Source organism: Phalaenopsis equestris, unplaced genomic scaffold, assembly GCF_001263595.1.
Source record: "Phalaenopsis equestris unplaced genomic scaffold, ASM126359v1 Scaffold000117, whole genome shotgun sequence".
In the NCBI taxonomy this organism is placed as follows: Eukaryota; Viridiplantae; Streptophyta; class Magnoliopsida; order Asparagales; family Orchidaceae; genus Phalaenopsis; species Phalaenopsis equestris.
In genome coordinates, this window is record NW_018164559.1 from 152170 (window position 1) to 170205 (window position 18036).

An 18036-nucleotide genomic window follows, 5' to 3' on the forward strand; every position below is an offset into this window, starting at 1 on the left:
TCTTTCATTTAAACTGTGAAAAATATGAGGTCAGTTTGATTTCATATTTTTTTAAAATTATATATATATACGTAAATTAAAAAGTCCTTCCGAAGCGGGTGACGGTGTTTCGATTCCGGCTGCCGACAGCTTCTTACGGGCGACCCCCAAACATTTAAACTTTTTCCCCCCTTTTAAGCGCCGACAGCTGTACAGAACAGTAGCAGGTATAAGCAGAGAAATGAAATGCTGTAAATGTAAAACAAACCTGTACGCCCGTGAGATCCGCTGTTTCTTAAATATAACAAGCTGAAATGCATTGTAAAAAACGAAGTCTGGAAGAAACGTCATTCAGGAAATCCGAAGAAGAGTGTAACAACGACTCATGACAGAAAACTTGAGAAAATTAACGAGAAAAGACTCAAGTAAAAACCCTAAAAAATCTTAGAGAAATACCAAAAGAAAAGAAAAGAAACACGAGTGTCATGTCCCAAAGCTTCGATAAAACAAAAAAAGTTCGGGTAAAGGGGACCGCAAGTACTCATGTGGAGCTAGGCTCAGATATGTATATATATACTCGAGGGTCCACGAAACTCGGTCATCCGAATGTATAGAACCCGTCACTCGTCTATAAGTGTGTCTTGAACCTCACCTTGAGGGTTATTTCTCAGCCTAAACAAGTATTCGTCAGGTGGACAATCAATTTTAAAATGTATTTTAAAATTTATGTTTTTGACATGCACATAGGTCTCAAAAAAGAGATTATCAAATTTTATTTTATAGCGAAAAATATATTTTTATTTTTTTGAAATAAGTTTTAACAATTTTTATTGTCCACAAGACGATTACGTTATCAGACGTGAGACTGCCATCCACCTGGGGAGGTTCGAGCCAACTCCCGCTAGACTTATGTCGGTGAAAGATACTGTTACCCTATTGTTCATCAAATACCTGGATCTTGATGTTATAGGATATGACATCTTTCTGCTCTATCTTCAGCGTGCCTTTATCATCACCACCCTACGCCCCAAACAAACTACTTGCGATCTTGCTTGATGGTTTCATGTATAACAAAAGGATTTACGTGGACACTTATGCGTCGTCTTATGCATCAGACATAAGCATCGAAAACCGAACCAAGAAACAAGGAAAGAAAAGAACAAAAATAGGGTGAGAGAGAGAAGACACCGATCTATCTAAAACACCGAAAAGAAGAATAGATCAGTTTTCAAAACTCCTATCAAAAAGACCTGAAAGAGTAGGGCCCAAGGTCTTTCCTAACAAACATAAAAGGCTATTTTGCGCTGATTTTTTAAACCCCAAAAACATAAGATTAATCAAATCAACCAAATTCTCTCCCAAATAAGTCTTGCAAATCCTCCAAACCCCAAGTTGATGTCAAAATCTCCCAACTCCCAAATTAATCCATGGCCTCACACATCAAACAAACACGAAATTTTTCCAATGCACCGAGGTGTAAGACCCACGACCTATATCAGTAGAGAAAGGAAGACAACTACCAAGATCCTCGGCCAGGTAAAGCCAAGAAAATTACCGGGTGAAAGCCAATATCAGCACCATCTAGCTCCAGACCCGAATAAACTCCTACAGGTAACTCACGGCCAAGGCAAAACAAGACTGATATAAAAGGGAGAAACCCACGGTTAGAACTTAAAGAAGGGAGGGACTCATGGCCACGACAAACAGGGCAGTCCAAACCAACTCCAAAGCATTGTAAGCAAGGCTCACAACCAAGACGAAAGCCAAGACACGAGGCAAAGGGAAATGGAAGGCTCACGGCCAAGGCGACTCAAATCAATTCCATAAAACTTTTGATATACATAAGAGAGTACAAAACATCACCAATATCTCAAAGTAACAAATTTGATCCGCCTACAATCATTCAAGTGATTCAAGCCCAACAAGAGGGGTTAAATTAAATTCAACAAACTCTAATAGGTCCTACGGGTAGGAGCTAAGGTCAGTGAAAGCCAAAACCCACATCCTCCTCTCAGGCAGGGGCGAAACGAAGCAAACCCGAGCCTCCAACTAGGGTCAATACAACTCTCGAATGAGGGATAAAGAAAAACTCCAACAGAGATTAAAAACCTAGCTTCCTCATAAATCAACTTCCAATCACTCTTAAGGCAAAAATCGGGCTCCCAATCTAAAGCTAAAGCCAACAAAAGCTCAAAACCCGAGCCACCACAGACAAAACCATGGCTTGGCACAAAGGCAAAGCCAAACCAATCTTCCAACTAAAAAAAAAGAACTAGTAAAAGACCAAAACCGAGCTAATATAGGCCAAAACCCGAGCCAAGTGAGGGTAGAAAACCAAGCTGCAATTGAGACCTCCAATACTAAGCCATAATAAAAGTTAGAGCAATATTCTCATGCCTTTAAGACATCTCAAAATAGAACTACCACATGCTTTGAGTGAAAGTGGATGAAAGCTTCATAATACATATACTAACATGCTCATGAGAAAGGCCAAATTATTTCAAAACCATCCTCTTAATTACTTCCAATATAAGTATGCCTTGGGAGATAGGAAACATGCCATGACTTCATCACTTTAGATAAGCAAAGTAAAAGAAAGGACTAATAGTATGCTAAATCTAACTTTTAGCATATATGCATATTTTTTTTTATCTTTTACATGCTTTAAGTGATAAACATTTCCAAATACAAGTATAATGGCAACTAGAGTGCTAAATCATACCCTGAAATCATCATGAGAGACTCAACAAGGTTAAAACCGGGAGCCAGTAAAGCACAGAGAAAGGGAGGGAGAAGGAAATACACACCCTCAAGCTTTTAAATGCCATTCCCACATAACTAATGTATAAAGAATAAGTTAGAACATGTTTAGGAATGAGGCAAATAGTAATCTTCCTATTCTAGCATGTTAACAGGGCTCGACAGAGAACAGGGACGAACACAAATAAAGCGCATGGGCTCGATAAAGAGTAGGGCCGAACAAAGACAACACACAGGGGGAGGCAACAAAAGGCAACACACAGGGGGAGAGGGAAGTACCTCCTTAAAGTAAAATCACAAAAGGAGTTGCAAAAAAGTATTCCCTAGCCAACATCTCTCTCCAGCAACAAGGAGAGTTCAAAAAACTTAAGAGAGTGAGTAGAGAAGAATAATAGAGAAATGTCCTCCCCTGGAAATGATTTTCGGCCCTCTTGAAGCTTCACAGAGGAGCTCTGATATACGCTAAGGGAAGAAGAAAACGAATGATTGAAAAAAAATCCCACAGAGATCGAGCGCAGAGGCGCGCCATATTGTTTGAGGCTCGAGGAGCCAGCAAATGATGAGGAGGAATGAGCGACTGCGAGAGGGGCGCGGGAACCTTCGTCGTTCCAATGGCTCGAGTTCGTGGGATCACGCGAGGGACCACAGCGACCAGAGCAGAGACACGAGAGGGACGGACGCACGAGCGAGAGACGAAAACGAGAGAGGGGAAATGAAATTAGGGATTAGGTTTATAAGCTTTATTTATAATAATAAAATATTATTTATTATTATAAATAATACTTAAGCACATCTCCTTCTCCAGAAATGCCCTCGTGACGAAACAAACGTCTCTCCTAAGCAAAATCGACGTCCCGGACGCGTCGGCACAGTCCGTTTCGTCATCCGGAGTTGTCCGGGCAACCTCGTCGTCGATTGGGTTAAAAACGCATCGCGGTCCAAATCCTATCAAAACTTCAGCTCGAATTCGATTAAACAGGACGACGAAGAGCACAGCGGCGCCAAATCAACGAGTAGAGTCAATCCTAAGGCCGGCAGTCCTATAGGAATGCTCCGTGAGTTCCTTTGGAGTAGCCTTACCTGCTAAGCAATAGCGGTTAAGACTACTACATAGAACGTCAAGTCGAGCGAAGAAAAGTCTAGAATTGCTAACTGGGAGGGCTCCTTCACTAGTTTTTTAGGAGTAGTCGACATAAATGTCCTACGGCTAGATCCTAGGCTACTAAGGAAGGGAAAACTATACCTCGACCGAAAGCGAGGTCAACAAGACCCTTAGTATTCTAGTTTTGTTTTTAGTCTAGTGAACATTGCTGAGCATGACTACTCCCTTCTTCCATTCCAAGGAGTGAAAATTATGCAACTCTTATTCTATGAAGATTTCTTTTATGGTTTTTCCTTTTCTGTTCTTTTATCATGAATTTTTGGGGCATTAAATTAATATTTTAATTTGACTTAAACGGTCAATATTTTATTTTGCATCCGGACATTTCTCGAACATTTTCTTTCTTAACTTTGTTTCTGAGTAAAGAAAACTTTTTTTTTGTCTATTCATCATCATGACTGCTCCCTTCTTCCATTCTAAGGAGTGGAAATTTTGCAACTCTTATTCTATGAAGATTTCTTTTCTTGTTTTCCTTTTCTGTTCTTTTGTCATGAATTTTTTAGGCTTTAAATTAATATTTAATTTGACTTAAACGGTTAGTATTTTATGACATTTCTCGAACACGTTCTTTCTTAACTTTTTTTCTGAGTAATGAGAGCATGACTACTCCCTTCTTCCATTCTAAGGAGTAGAAATTATTTTGTATCCAAACATTTTTCGAACAGTTTCTTTCTGAACTTTTTTTAAGAGTAATGAGAACTTTTTTTTTCTATTCATCAGCATTAGTTTATATTCACATGTCTCATAAAGTTGCTTTCTGTGGAATAAACTTTTTTTTCAATCAGAATTCAGTTTTATTATGCCTTTGCTTTTGATTGCAGGTACGGAGGAGGTCCAACTTTGCCACGTAAGACTATCAATTCAGGTTCATCTCAAACAGATTTGTACGTAGAAGTCTATCCTCTACGGCTTCAGCTGCTTCTAACACCGAAAAAGGAGCAAGCGATTATTAGAATAAGCAAAAAGGTTATGCATTTTATTCCTTGATTTTGTTTGATTGCCATTGGAGCTACTATTGTGTTTCAACCTTTAGTTCTCTTAAGTTTATAAAGCAAAATTGCAAGGGATTTTAAATGGCATACACTTCAAGGAAAAGCTTTGTAATGGTTTTTTTTTAAACTTTTGCAGGAAACAGTTAGAGAACTTCATAGAAAAGCTTGCGAGGTTTTTGACCTTATCTTAGATAATGTAAGTATTTTTTACTTGTTTTATGCATGTGCTTATCAATCAGCATAATATTGTTCACTTTATCTACAGGTTTGTATTTGGGACTACTATGGCCATCAAAAACATGATTTGATGAATGACATGGAGAAGACCCTTGATGATGCCAACATACAAATGGACCAGGATGTGAGTTTTAATTAGCATTATCAAATTTCTTCCCATAGTTTGATGTATTTCTAGAATTTATTTGTTATCTCATTAAAATGATTGCATGGTAACATCATTGTCTGTATGATCTCAATTATCTCAATTTTGATGATATGGATTATGTAGATGATTTTACCCGTAGAAGATTGTAAATTGATGGTCATAAATTTTCTTACATTCGTGCGTAATATGAAATTGAGGAGCCATGTTGACGTGGGAACGATATCTGAAATCTCGCAATTGCGGGACTACGCGTGATGCAGCAGTTGAACAGGGCTGATTCACGTCTCGAGAGTACACTTCAACAAGATTTCTTGCCATTTTAGAGTGATCTCTTATTTTCTTTTTTTTGATTTCTAAGTATAGTTTAATTTTTGTCCAAATATATTGGTTTAGACCTGATTTGGGCACTTACTGCTTTAGTTAATGTTACTTAATTTTTCTCCCAACTTTCTCCTATTTGGAGAGCTGTAGCCTATGTTTCTTCAAGTGGTAAATCTGTTTCTTGAAGAGAACAGGTAGTGGAACCTCGTCGTTGTCCGTACTTTGCCATTCGCCTTGCTGATTTCCTACCGGACAGCAGCCGAACTGTTCCGATTTGCTGTCTAACACCAGTGTTTGCCATTCTTCGACCATCGTCACCATTTTCACTTCCGTTCCTAATCCTACAACCCATTTCCTGACCTTCCCAGCTGATTAGTTGCCCTAGTTCGGCGTCACATGTGTTTGTTGTTCAATAAGAAAAAGTGTCATTTGGTATTCTTCCTTAATGTTGATGATGTTGATTTTTTTTTTTTGTTTAACAAGAGAGTTCTTTGATGAAATAGGAAACATTATGCTGCTATGTTCTTGAATTCATCATCGGGAACTATTGCCATTCTGAATTTAAGCACGTTTCTGTTCTGTGGAACAGATGTTTAATACAATTCGTTGTCAAAATTATTTACTTCCGCAACACTACAAGTCATGTTCACTGTAGTTTCACAAAGGCATTAAATGTTGTTTAAGACAAATATTTCTCATCTTATTTGTTGAATTTTTTGGAAGATATTATTTTTAGTACCTTTTATTATTAGAATTTCTTACTCTTAAAATTTAGATAATTGGTATTTCATAATTCCTGTTTATTTTTTTTATCATAATAGTTATGGTTGATTATTATTTTCTTAATATGGGAGTCATCCCCCTCTATTTATCTTGGAATCGTTTTCTATGAAATTAAAGAGGAATAATTATTTCCCCTCTTAAAACTTTTTATGAGAGTGACTTTGCCTTCTAAATAACGATTTAATCCCGTTGATCGTGCGCAGGTTCTGTTGCTTCGCTCTTGCCCTTCATGTGTTCACCCAATACGATCGTTTTCGTGATAGACCTCTCGCAAAACAATCACGATTAGAGCTAGTTTGGAAGGCAACAAGTGGATCACGACGTTTAGAGACTCCTCGCGATACAACCATGATTAGAGCTAACTGTGAAGGCAATGATTGGATCATGGCATTCAAAGACCCCTTGGGATACAATCGTGATTTGAGGCACCTAAGAAGGCAAGGACTTGATTGCGACGTTCAGAGAGATTTGCAGGCCGAGCTTGTATCTGAACTAGGGCGTGTTCTTTTTTTTCCTTGAGGTAGCCACTGCACGTGTGCTGCTCTTCTCAGATTCTGAGGATACCATACAAATGAACAGTGATGACAAGAGTTCAAAGAAGTTCTACTACATCAACCGGCTCCAGTAATTCCAAAATCACCTCACCTCACCCTATAGCTCCTCTGATGGCTGTATCAGTTGAATATTTTCCTCAGAATTTACCACCTTACCTCACAGTTTTAAAACTTAATGGATACAACTATCTCAAGTGGGCTTAATCCATAAGATATCTGGGAGACTGTTGAGTTCTCTTTGCAAACTTGGAGAATTCTTCACAAAATTTTGAGTTGAAAACTCAGCTTTGGAAACTCAAACAAATTGACAGTGATGTTACTGCATATTACAATGAGTGTAATATTATAGAGGGGCTTGATCATTGTTTTGATGATATTTGGGAGAATTCAAATGATTATGCTATTGAGAAAAATAACCAAGTCTGCATGTTCTTAGCTAGTCTTAATGTTGTTTAGACAAAGCCTGAGGTCAAATCCTTGGTAGGAAACCTATACTCTCGTTTTGAGAACTTTTTTCTGGAGTTAGACGTGAAGAGTCGATAAGAAAAGTTATGATGTGAAACACTGAATTAATTTGTAACATTGAATAGGAGAACTCGGCTTGTGTCAAAAGGGATTGATATTGAAAAAAAGGTTCGTAAGAAACAATTGTGCAAACATTGCAAAGAATCACTTCGCACAAAAGAAACATGTTAGAAGCTTCATGATAAACCTACAAATTGAAGTAAAAATCCCAGCTTCATGATAAACCTATAAATTTTGAACCGAAGCATACAAACAAATAATTACTGAAAAATATACAAAGCATGCCAAGATGTAATGTGAAAAAACTCGAGAACAGGAAGAAGCCATGAAGCCACTCCAAATTAAGAAATTCACTATGAAATGAGGAGACATTGTACATATTACAATACACTCAAACCTTTCTACTCCCTAGAACTGCTGAATGCTTCTCCTCACACAAGAGATATCGCTAAAATCCACCCATAGAAATCGCTTAGTCTTTTTCACGCACTGCTCGTTCTGTCGCCTGTGTGCGCACACCACAGACACCCCTCTCCAAATTTCGCATCAAAGACTTAAATGTCTTATATGCTCGAAGCAGTTTTTGGATGCCGACTTTTCAGGTTGTTTGGTCCAAGGTGCGATCATAGCGTGATTGCACTCCTTTTGGGCGCCACTTTTCCAGATGCTTTGTTTTAGGAACGATCCCAACGCAACTGCACCCCTCTTGGGTGTTGGACTTTCCCTCGCTGATCATCACCATCAGCCCACGATCCACTCTAGTTTGAGTTTTTATTGTCATTTTTTGTAATTTAAGATTTTCGTATTTTTGTGTTGTAATTTTCTATTTGATTATAGTAAGAGTATTTGTTTTTTCAGCGTTGTTTGGTTAAAATCCGGTATCAACTGCATTCCGTTATTCAAGGGACGATGAAGTTTTTAACTTTAATTAGATAATGAAATCTTTTTAATTGAGCTAGGCCTATTGATTTTTATATTTTTAGTTGGTTCAAGTGAAAAATCTTGCTCTACTTTTTTGCTTTATATTTCATTTGTGGGCGTGTGAGATCATCATGCAAGGCCAAGACAATGTATTTTCATACTCTACCGTCGGTTATGCATAATCATCACAATATTTTATAATTTATTTTATTATTGATGTCCTGAACATGTAAATCTTGTCTAACTTGAAAGGAATGATTGAAATGCTAGTGGTCATCACTTATTTATTTACCCCTTCAAAAAATAAACCTTTGAAATGTCCAGCTGCATGGTGAATTGTAAATAAAAAGGACCTTGCAAAGTTTTACACACTGGTTCCGTGCACCATGCTCTATCATTTGTAGTTCTGTAGTTGAAGCATTTGTGTATGCACCACCCGTCCGCTGCTTAATCGAACTCTTTAAGCCATATATAATGAGGACTTTTTGGGCGAGAAAAATTGAGAGCGCTATTTAATTTAACGATAATGAAGCAATGCAATTTAAAGATTTTCTAGTATAGTTTTGAGCTAATTAATTGTGAATTCTGAATGATAAAGTCATTGGTAAATATAAAGTTAGAAATGTTAAGATGAAAGTGCGTTAAAACTAGGTGGATACATTGGAAGCTAATACCAAAGATAATGTAGTGAAAATAGGCCTGGGTTCTTTGGGCTTTGTACAATATCGGACAATGAAATTGCACAAGGTAAACTGAGGATCAAATGGCAATATGGCATGCAATATAGGGGGACCAAGTGAAATTTGCCCTTTTTCTACTGTTTTTTTCTTTTTTTGTAAAGTTATTGAAGTAGAATGATACTGGAGCTAACCCAAAAAGACAATGGAATGATAATATTATGTTACGAGGGTGCCTTTCGTAGGGCAAATTTATTTTTTGTACATCTAAGAGCAATTTAGTCTTTGATTATTATTATTATTGCTGGGTATAAATAGACTTGTTATGTTTAGGGTTAGGTTTATGCATGAGATTGAATTTTGAATCATAGGTTTAGGGTGTTGGAGAGATTTCCTACCTCTCAAATGGTTATAGGTGGAGAGATCGCCTACCTCTCGAACTGTAGGTGTTTACCTTTTGTATTTGTGTGATTTTTTTTGGATTATTACAATAAGAAATTCTATTTGCCCTAATTTCTACAAGAATTTTTGCCGATTTCAACGCCAAATTGTATCAACTTGGTATCAGAGCTAAAGATTATGGGAATCGGATCGAAAGAAGAGAGGACCTGATTGACTTTACAGAATCTGAAGCAAATCGTAGCTTACACTCAAGCAGTTGCGATCATAGCTTGTTACGAAGGCGGCTACGTGACCGAACTTGGGATATTGTCAGACTCTCGTACCTTCGTGATCAACCCTGCGATTCTGTGGTGATCGGCTTGGGGATGGCAATGGGATCACGTTTTCGGCGATCGACGAGCCTACGGGGGAGTTCCCGGGATCACGACGTAAGACGCAATTTTGCTCGAAAGGTGAAGGGATCGTGGCAACGTCGGGATTGCGGCTCATCGAAGAAGGCAATGACGGGCTAGTAACTCACAGAAGAAGGCAACAACGAATGATCGCGACTTACAGTTCTCAACTCAAGAGAGCTGGGAAGGTGACGATGCGATCACAACTTAGACGTTGCTTGAATCTCATGATAGTCGCAATGTGAGATAGTTGGGAAGGTGACATATGAGATCTGCAGACACACAAGAATTGAATCGCGGCGATTCAGGGGCTGCTACATCTGGAATCCTAGAAGAAGTTTCTGATGATTATTTTTTTTGGTAAAAAATTTTCTTGGGAGTAACGACATCAAAGAAAGTAGATGATCTGAAGAAGAAATTGAAGGAAGAGATGAGTCAAATAAAATTTTAGATGGAAGAAAGATTCACAATCATAGAGGAGAGGTTCTTTTCTATGGAGAATTGAATGGAGGATTGATTTGAGAGCATGGGAGAAATCCGAGAGATGCTAAAGTGGCTCATTGAGATGCAATTCAAGACCACGCTGACAACTCAATGTGCAAACTCTAACCAAAGGTTGATGAGAGAATCTGTAGCAAGATTGAAAGGAAAGGAGATTGAAGCTGAGGAACATGAGGAAAACATTAACCATCATGAACCTCCTTTCAGGGCTTCGATTGGAGGTGGATTAGAGATTTTTTATGGAGGCGGTTGGGCCGAAACATGGAGAAGGGATTATGTCAGAGGTATGGAGGAGTATAAAGGAAAAAGGAGATAAGCAGGGAGGGGATATGGCTACGGTCGAAGGAAGTAGTTTTACTCTCGATACACAGGGGAAAACAATAGAGGAAGAAAAGTTGGAGTGGAGATGTTAGAGTTAGAAAGTTGAAGATGCCGATCTTCGAGGTGGAAGACGCACATGGGTAGGTGTATCGGGCCGAGCGATACTTCGCGTTGAATGGATTAGATGGGGAGAAGAAACTCATGGCGATAAGATTGTGTTTGGAAGGGGAAATCCTTGGCCTGGTTTCAGTGGAGGGAGGCTAGATACCTGATTCGTTCGTGGGATAAATCTAACGATTATTTGTTGGAACGTTTCCGAGCAATTCTGTGAGGAGACCTACATGAGTTTGACTCGGGAGGGGACGGTCATGGAATATAGGAAGAGATTTGAACTATTGTCGGAATGACTGTGGAAGATTTCTTAAGCAGGACTGCAGGGGAATTTCAGTAAGGGCTTAAAACCTAACGTACTGACAACACTCCAACTACTAAGTTTGCGGGAATTGAGGGAGATGATGGAGCTAGTCTTGATGGTGGAAGAAAAGAACCAGATGACGAAAGCCATCATGAACAACGGCGTCGTGCGAAACTACTGCAACCACGATGATGCCAAAAGTTCAGACAGTGGACCATGGAAGCAACACTAAAGCGCCTTATAGAGACAGAGATTTGGGAGAAGCGAGCCATGAGGTTATTTTTTCGGTGTGATTAGAAGTTTACCTAGAACACCGTTGCAAGGATCGAAGATTACAAGTTCACATAATGCAGAATGAGGAAGCAGAGAATGAAGAAATAGAGAGCTGTGTGGGAGGAGCACACTCATTTTTTTCCTAGCTTGAGGACAATGCCTCTTTGAGGAGGTGGGGGGGGCAGTATTGTTACGAGGGCGCCTAGCCTAAGATCAAATGTCTTCTGTATATCTAAGGGCAATTTAGTTTTTTATTGTTATTATTGTTGCCCATAAATAGTTTTATTATGTCTAGGGTTAAGTTTATGCATGAGATTGGATTGTGAGTATCATGCCTAGGGTTTTGGAGAGATTTGCTACCTCACAAATTGTAGGAAATGGGAGAGATCACCTACCTCTCGAATTGTAGATGTCTATCTTTTGTATTTGTCTGAGTTGTTTGGATTATTGTAATAAGAATTTATGTTTGCCCCAATTTCTATGAAAATTTGTGTCGATTTTTACGCCGAATCGTATCATATTGTTGTTGAAATTCAAAGGGGGTTACAAACAAGACACTTAAAAACATGAAAGCAACTACGCAAAAACAAAAGACCTCAAAGGGCTAGGATCAACAATGGTTGGCTTTGTATCGAGATATTGGAAATGGAGAGTTGTAGGTGATAGAAAGGTTTAGTGGCAACGAGTGGAAGGTGGTTTGGCGGCTGGACAACTAGCGTGAGCTGCGGAAAGGTGCGACAGCTGGAGGGTGTGACAACAAACAAGGTTTGCTGGAGAGTGTGGTAGCAAGCAGGGGAGTGCGGGTGTGGGAGGAAACAGATAGATAATCATCATCTTAGAGTAGGATATAGCCGGAGCACCACCTGTCCTCAGATACAGCCCTAGCAGGGGAGAAAGATGCCTGTGACAAAAATAATGATGCAAAATGGATTATAACATATAAATACTACTAGGGTAACTAAAGGTGAACCCTCTTTGTTAGGTGGCAATCTCCCGTGAAGGAGTGTCGTGTGGTTCCCTTTTCCTCTAGGATGAATCTATTCACAGAAAAAATTGGCCCGGTTCGACAACAAGAGGTCGTCTGTTCTGCTTCTCATGCAATGACGCAGGTGCTAAACACAACACCTGGATGTGGGCACTGAATGCGCCTCGATGCGGGGCGCTTCGAAGTAGCGGGTGCCAAAAGCCCGCGAATTGTCACGAAGCGGGTGAATCGCGATACGCAGGAGTTGCGGACAAACTCTCGCAAAGTTGTAGGAGGCTTCACAAGATGCCACACTTGTGTAGATTTTTCTTGATTCTTCTGCCTCCCTTTTGTGTAGGAATCTATAAATACTTGTTTTCTGTGTGTAAGAGTTTAGTTTAGGTTGTGTTGTCTTCAAATCTCCACTGTGGAGTCTCTTCCCTCTTGTTAGGGTTGTATCCGACGACATACGGTGCTACGACTGTATCGTACTTTGATGTGTTGTTGTTAACTTCTAATCTCTTTCGCTTTTTCTTTCCGTCCCTTCTCCTACCTCTCACCTTTTCCACCTACCACTCAAATTCCTCCACCACACTGCCCTCACCTCTACTTCCCTCACAACCTTGCTGTCCCGCCTACCTACATCAACCAAGCACCCTCCCAACTTCCCCAAACAATCACCCGACTTTTCCTACCACCCCACAAACGCCACCACTACCTTCGGATCTCTTCTTACATCCCTAACTAAGGATTCGTCTCTTATTGTATTTACTTTCTGTCTTTCTATATTAATAAAAGTTTGCGTTTGTGATCCAATTTTTCTCCTGCTAGTTCTGGTATCATTTGGTATCAGAGCTAGCCTGACTCTAGTATTATCCTAGAGTTTCTAGCATCAGCGCCACCTAAGACACATCCACCCAATTTTTTCCTTCCAGTCCCCATCCCTAACCACGCCACCGAGGAGAGATACACCAGGCTCAATTTGGGAAGAGATTCAACAAGAAATTCGTCGACTGCAACGAAGACTAGCCGAGTTGGATGACCGGAACCAAAAAGAGATTACCTTCGACCGTGAAAGTCAAGATGAAAACAGGGACGAGGATCTGAATCCGTTCTACAAGGAAGATCACAGTGACGAGAAATATAGACCATGCCATTTTGGTAACTGATATCAAAGAAGACTGAGAGTAGAGACCTCTTATAGAGGTCAGCGGGACTTTGGCATTGAGATAAACCTCCCTGAATTTGAGGGAGGCATGGATTCTAATGAGTTTATCAAATGCATCTTCTAGTAAAAAGACGTACCAGCTGCAATCAAACTAAAGAATAGTGCCTCCTTATGGTGGAAAATTCTACAAAGGTAGAGGGGGAGAGAAGGCAATGAGAAGATAACTAAGTGGGAGAAGATGAAGAAGACAATGCATAAGCAATACCTTTCGCCGCAATATCGTCAGGACATATTTCTAAAACTCTTCAACCTGCAGCAACAAGATCTTTTAGTTGAGTAGTTTACTACTCAATTCGATCACTTACAGTTGAAGTGTCATCCGCTCTAGCGATTATCACGATTTATATAAGTCATGGTAAAGACACTAGAAACTTGATTTGCTCCATAGCAAATTGATTGAGTTCTTAAAATTAGGTAATCTTAATTCACAGGGATTTCTCACGCAAGTATACGTATCATTTCAGTAATATAGGATTCTTTTGAGTTCTGAATGTTGATCCCACAGGGAAGGGGAGGTAGATAAGTCCTAAGGTGAAGTTTTAGTCTACTACTTTCAGGTCCTAGTTTGGAATGTTGTTAAAGATGATTTTTTTAATAACTACTCTTAAGTTAAGATTCTATGACTAAGTTAAACATATCCAAATCAATTGATTAGTTGAAATTCAAGATTGATAAAAGTACTTTTCTCTTGCGATTTACTAGATAGATTGTAGATGTGACTACTAGGAATTGTAATTTATGTAGTGACAAATAGGAGCATAAATTTATTTACCTCAGTCAAACGCGTAAATAAGTATGGTAGTCAAACGCGTAAATAAGTATGGTTCAAGTTTGGTTCTTGCTTCCGGCTATCACCCTAAAAACTCAATGTTTAAACCATATCAACATATCTCCCTATATTTGCATTGCCTGCTGACTACTTCACCATAACCTATCTAACAATATGAATATTCTAGTTGTTTCACCTTCCGAGTCCTATTGGGTCATAACTGATTTTAGCAAGACATATGGCTAGTATGACATGTAAATGAAGTCTAGTAGAATACTCATCACGTTTAAATAAGAAAAAATCAATTCTATAGCATTCAACATTCTACAAGTTCTATCTAACAGTAAGAAGAGGGAAATGCAAGAATTCTACTCACAAAGCATGTTTAAAACCATAGAAAACTTCATTGAATCAAAGCAAATTTACTAAACATGTGTTTACAATCACGTACAATCAAAACACAATACTTAGCTTTTCTCAATTGAGAAAGATATAAATCCCTTCAACAAAGCCTTCTGCTGATCCTTGCAATGCTGATACAAATCCCTTACAGAATTCACTCAAATTCCCCTCTCCAATCTCCCAAGAAAAGGTGGATTCTACAATTCCTATTCCTACTTACATCCTCCTAGCATCCTTGGAGGATTCCTGGACTTGGAAATGCCAAAATGTCGCCTAAAGTCCTCTTCAAAACCTTTCAAATCCATCAAGTAACCCCCAGGTTCATGCAGGAACTGCCTTGGACAGTTCTGACGCCTAGGCACCCAGTTTGTGGCGCCTAGGCTCAGTCTCCTCAGTTTGCTGGGAAAACTCTGGCGCCTAGGAGCCAGTCTACGGTGCCAATTTGCTCTAATGGCCTTCGTTTTGTTCTGTTTCACTCAAATTCACTCTAATTGTCCTACCGTTATGCCTGCAACAAAAACATGAAAATATCTTTCTTTAAAGTGTAATTTCATTTAAAAATAAGTGCAAAAAGTAAAGGAAATTAAGAATGCTAAAAGACATATCAAAGTGCTAGCTGGTGGAGCCAGAGGAACATACGGTAGCCAGATATCTAGTGGGTTTGAAACCCTTTAACAATGTGGTACAATTGGATGTTAGGGGATCTCTACACTCTAGTCTTGAATGTGGAAAGGCAACAGAAGCAAAGCCGACAACAACCGGCTTCAGACCACCATCTTCAGCTAAGCAGTCACCTGCAACGTCTACAACTCGAGAAGAAATAATAAAATTGGATAGGGAACTGATAAGGCAGATTAGAGTGAGAAAAAGCCAGAAAAAGGTCGTTCCTCCAATACAATGCTGGCTAGGAAGTGTTTCAGGTGCCATGGCTATTGTCACATAGCCTCCAGTTGCCCAACAAGTTGAGTCGTCACCCTCACAGATTAAGGTACCGTCGAGGAATTCGATGAGGAGTCAGAATAGAGTCCAGAAGAACTTCAGCTCCACTGAGACAAGGGAGAAGCGTTAGTCGTTCGACGGGTATTTTAAGTTGAGCCACAACGAGACCAATCCTAGTTAAGGAATAGAATTTTTCACACCAAGTACACTGTAAAGGGGAAGGTCTGCAACCTAATCATCGACAGTGGGAGCTGCGAGAACGTGGTGTGCATGCTCATGATGAAAAAGTTGGGATTGGAGACCTAGAAGCATCCCAAGTCATATTCCCTTACCTGGCTGAAGAAAGGAAATGAGATACGTGTGAATTTGCAGTGCCTAGTTGATTTCTCCATTGAAAACTAGCTACACGGACAAGTATCGTGCGATGTGGTTCTTATGGACGCTTGCCGCATTCTATTGGGAAGGCCTTGACAGTTCGATTGCAATACTCAACACGATGAGTTCAATAACACTTATTCTTTCAGGAAAGATGAGAAACATATTGTTTTACTACCTGTTAAGGATGAAAAAGGTGGGAGCGTTATAGAGACAATATTAGTTTCCCAGACAACTTTTTTGCAATCAGTTAGATATGCCCTTGTAACACTAGAATTAGTTTTTCTGGAAGGAAACAAGGAAGAAAGAGAGGTACCGACACTATTGCAACCAACTACAGAACTTTCGAGATGTTATGACCGATAGCTTATCAGAGGGATTGCCGCCACTAAGTGACATCCGATGCGCCATAGATCATATACCCGGATCCGTATTGCCAAATCGACCAGTCCACAGATTGAGACCTGCGAAGTACGAAGAACTATAGCGACAGGTGTAGGATCTCATGACAAGGGGGCTAGTTAGAGAAAGCACAAGCCCGTGTGCATTATCTGCCCATGATGGTGACCAAAAAGGATGGATCGTGAAAAATGTACATCGATAGCTCAGTCATCAACAAGATTACCATCAAGTTTTGATTTCCCATGCCCCCCTTAGATGATCTCTTAGACCAGCTATACAAATCCACTTTCTTCTCCAAGGTCAACTTACACAGCGGATATCACCAAATACGGATGATGCCAGAAGACTAGTGGAAAACCACATTCAAGACACAGGACAAACTTTATGAGTAGACTGTTATGCCTTTCGGCCTGTCAAATACACCTAACACTTTCATGACATTAATGATCCAATTATTTCGGCCTCACATTGGAAAATTTGTCATTGTCTACTTTGACGACATTCTAGTATACTGTTTGTCGGAGGAGCATCACTTGCATCACCTAAGGGCAGTATTTTAGATACTGTGAGTCGAACAACTATACGCCCATTCGAAGAAATTTCACTTCATGACAAGCCATGTATGTTTTTTGGGTTACATTGTGTCTAGTGCAAACATTCAAATTTATCCTGTAAACATAGAGGCCATCATCAATTGAGTTGCACCTCAATCATTCGCCGAGATGAGACAATTTTGGGGCTGACATCCTTCTATAAAAAATTCATCAGAAACTTCAGCACTATCACCTCCCCTCTGTCTGAACTTCTGAAAAAGGAGTTTTCTTGGACAACAACAAACCAGGACAGTTTGACACACTAAAGGAAAAGATGACTCAGGTACCCGTGTTAGAACTATCAGGCTTCAAACAACTTCTTGAGGTAGACTGTGATGCCTTCGGCATAAGGATTGGAGCAGTGCTAAGCTAGGGAGGATACCCCATCACTTTCTTCAGTGAGATGTTTGTCCAGGAGGAAATACTTGACATACCATAGAATTCTTCGCCATCATAAGAGCTCTGGAGCATTGGAGTCATTACCTATTGACAAACAAGTTAACACTATTTATAGATCATGAGGCCCTAAAATTCCTCAATAGCCAGAACAAACTAAAGGGACTACATGACACCTGGGTGAAATTTCTAGCCTCATTTCAGTTTGTGCTAAAACACAAGGCGGGGAGCAAAAACTGCGTAGCCTATGCACTGAGTCGACATCTATTGATCACATCCTTGCAGGCTCAAATTGTGGGCTTCGAGCTCTTAAGAGATTTATATGAAAGAGACGAAGATCTCAAAGACATATGAGAGCAATGGCAGGAGAAGCCAACAGGGCAATATTATTGCCCAGATGGATACTTGTTCTACCAGAGTTAGTTATGCATTCCTCAGTATTCATTAAGAGAAACCATTGTCCAAGAGAGCTGCAATAGAAGATTAGCAGGTCATTTTGATAGGTACAAGACCCTTGGCCTCGTAAGAGAGTATTGTTTTTGCCCAAACTGTCGAGAGATGTGGAGCGACATGTCAGACAGTGCAGGATTTGTCACCTAGAAAAG

The 18036-nt window shown here is 39.7% G+C and overlaps 1 protein-coding gene across 3 annotated transcripts in view; it reads left to right on the plus strand.

Annotated features, from left to right (window-relative positions):
- LOC110021029 (ubiquitin carboxyl-terminal hydrolase 5) overlaps positions 1 to 18036 on the plus strand; it is a 131501-nt gene that overhangs the window by 40049 nt on the left and 73416 nt on the right. For all 3 annotated transcript variants that reach the window (XM_020719349.1, XM_020719350.1, XM_020719351.1), the window contains 3 exons: positions 4723 to 4867; positions 5030 to 5089; positions 5159 to 5254. In XM_020719349.1, coding sequence (XP_020575008.1) covers positions 4723 to 4867; positions 5030 to 5089; positions 5159 to 5254 — 301 coding nt within the window. The remainder of the gene's footprint in view (positions 1 to 4722; positions 4868 to 5029; positions 5090 to 5158; positions 5255 to 18036) is intronic.